This window comes from Carya illinoinensis, chromosome 1 (assembly GCF_018687715.1).
Source record: "Carya illinoinensis cultivar Pawnee chromosome 1, C.illinoinensisPawnee_v1, whole genome shotgun sequence".
NCBI classification, from domain to species: Eukaryota; Viridiplantae; Streptophyta; class Magnoliopsida; order Fagales; family Juglandaceae; genus Carya; species Carya illinoinensis.
The window spans coordinates 12,139,292-12,141,142 of NC_056752.1; the positions used below are offsets into that span (position 1 = coordinate 12,139,292).

A 1,851-nucleotide genomic window follows, 5' to 3' on the forward strand; every position below is an offset into this window, starting at 1 on the left:
AATAGTTATTTACTTATTTACTATAACTAATAATACACTAGTATTAGTACTAATACTATAACTAATAACTATATGTAATAATAGTAATACTATATGTAATATACTATTATTACTATATCTCTTCAAACCACACACATTTATTAATACTCCATGTAATACTATATTAAATAATAGTAATACTCTTATTACTAATACTCTATGTAGTTATACTAATACTCTATGTAGTTATAGTGATTTAATACTAACATATTACATATTAAGTTAACTATACTAATACTATTATAAATTTATACATATATGATATATTATAATTTATACTATATATAACTCTTATAATATGTTAATATATTAATATATACTAATACTATATATTATAGTTAATAGGTATACATTAAAGAATATAATAATATATTGACACTAAATATATATAGTTATAGACTTATAATGATTTAGTTATTATGAATTTATGATTAGTATAACTATATAATAGTATTAATATTAGACTATAAGTAATTTAGTATAGCTATATTATATTAGTAATATTAGTTATGTTGAACCAGTCAGTTAGTATAACTATATTCAACATTATTAGTATTAATATAAATATTAGTATTTTTTTGAAACAATACCTTAGGTATTTCATTCATGAATCTTCACTATTACAGAGTTTTTCTGTAACCAAATTGCTGCCAATAAAATCTGGCATCTCTTCTATCCACACAGTCTTTTCTAACAGACTTAATGCTTTTTTGGCTAAACAATGAGCCACTGTATTACTTTCTCTAAATGTAAACTGTAAATGCCAATCAGCATTCCTATTGAAATAAAACTTAATATCTTCTATCAAAGACCCGAAATCAGACATCTCCTCTTCATCCTTTTGTACAGCCATGATGACATTCTTGGCATCACCTTCAAAAGTTGCATCGTGAATATACAGCTCAGAACACAACTCCACAGCCAATCTCAAAGCATAGCATTCAGCCACCACAGGATTTTCAACATTCCTTATCTGATCACAAACAGCAACCATTCCCTCTCCCTCATTATCTCTAATTATAATGCCCACTCCCATTCTTCTACCTTTAGTGTCTAGAGATGCATCCCAATTTACTTTGACCCGACCATAAACTGGTTTTTTCCATGTTGATAGCTCCCTTGCCTCACTTTGCTCTTGTTTATGACTGTTCTGAAAGGATTGGGCTTTCTTAAACTCCAGGAGAGAGTCAGTAGCTGTTCTCATAACCATTTTTGGACATAAAGTTTTCTTTTCAAAGATAAACGCATTCCTTCTCATCCACACTTTCCTAAACAATACTGCCATCAGTTCCAATTCATCTATGTTCAGTTTCTGCATAAGGCTCTCCCACAACTTCAGGAAGTCAGTCTCAGTTCTATTCCACTTCTGTACCCTGCTGCCATCTTCTGTCCATATATCATTTGTAGCAGAACATTCCCACAGCACGTGCATATTTGTTTCCACCTCCCGCTGCATAAAGGGCAACTGTTCTCATCTACCACCTTTCTTTTGAACAAGTTATCTTTTGTAGGCAGCAGATTGTTACCAGCCTTCCATAGGAAAAATTTTGTTGCATTTGGCACTGTGAGATTCCATATACTTCTCCATCTTTCATCTATTTGTACCTCCCTTGAGCATTCACCTACTTTCCTCCTTATTCTTTCCCTTTGCAAGAAATAGGCACTGCCAACTGTGAAAACTCCCTTCTTTGAGGGACCCCATATCACTTTATCATGTGCAAAGCCTCTGCTCAGAGGTATTTTCAGAATCTGAATGGCTTCCTTGTGTTTGAAGATAGCTTTGATTTTGGCTTCATCCCACTCTCCTTATTG

At 31.8% G+C, this 1,851-nt stretch overlaps 1 protein-coding gene across 1 annotated transcript; it reads right to left on the bottom strand.

Moving 5' to 3' along the window:
- Nucleotides 1-643: 643 nt before the first annotated feature.
- On the bottom strand, nucleotides 644-1,471 carry LOC122307281. The gene has a single exon (XM_043120093.1). It carries the CDS (start codon nucleotides 1,469-1,471, stop codon nucleotides 644-646), a length of 828 nt encoding a protein of 275 aa, XP_042976027.1.
- Nucleotides 1,472-1,851: the final 380 nt, after the last annotated feature.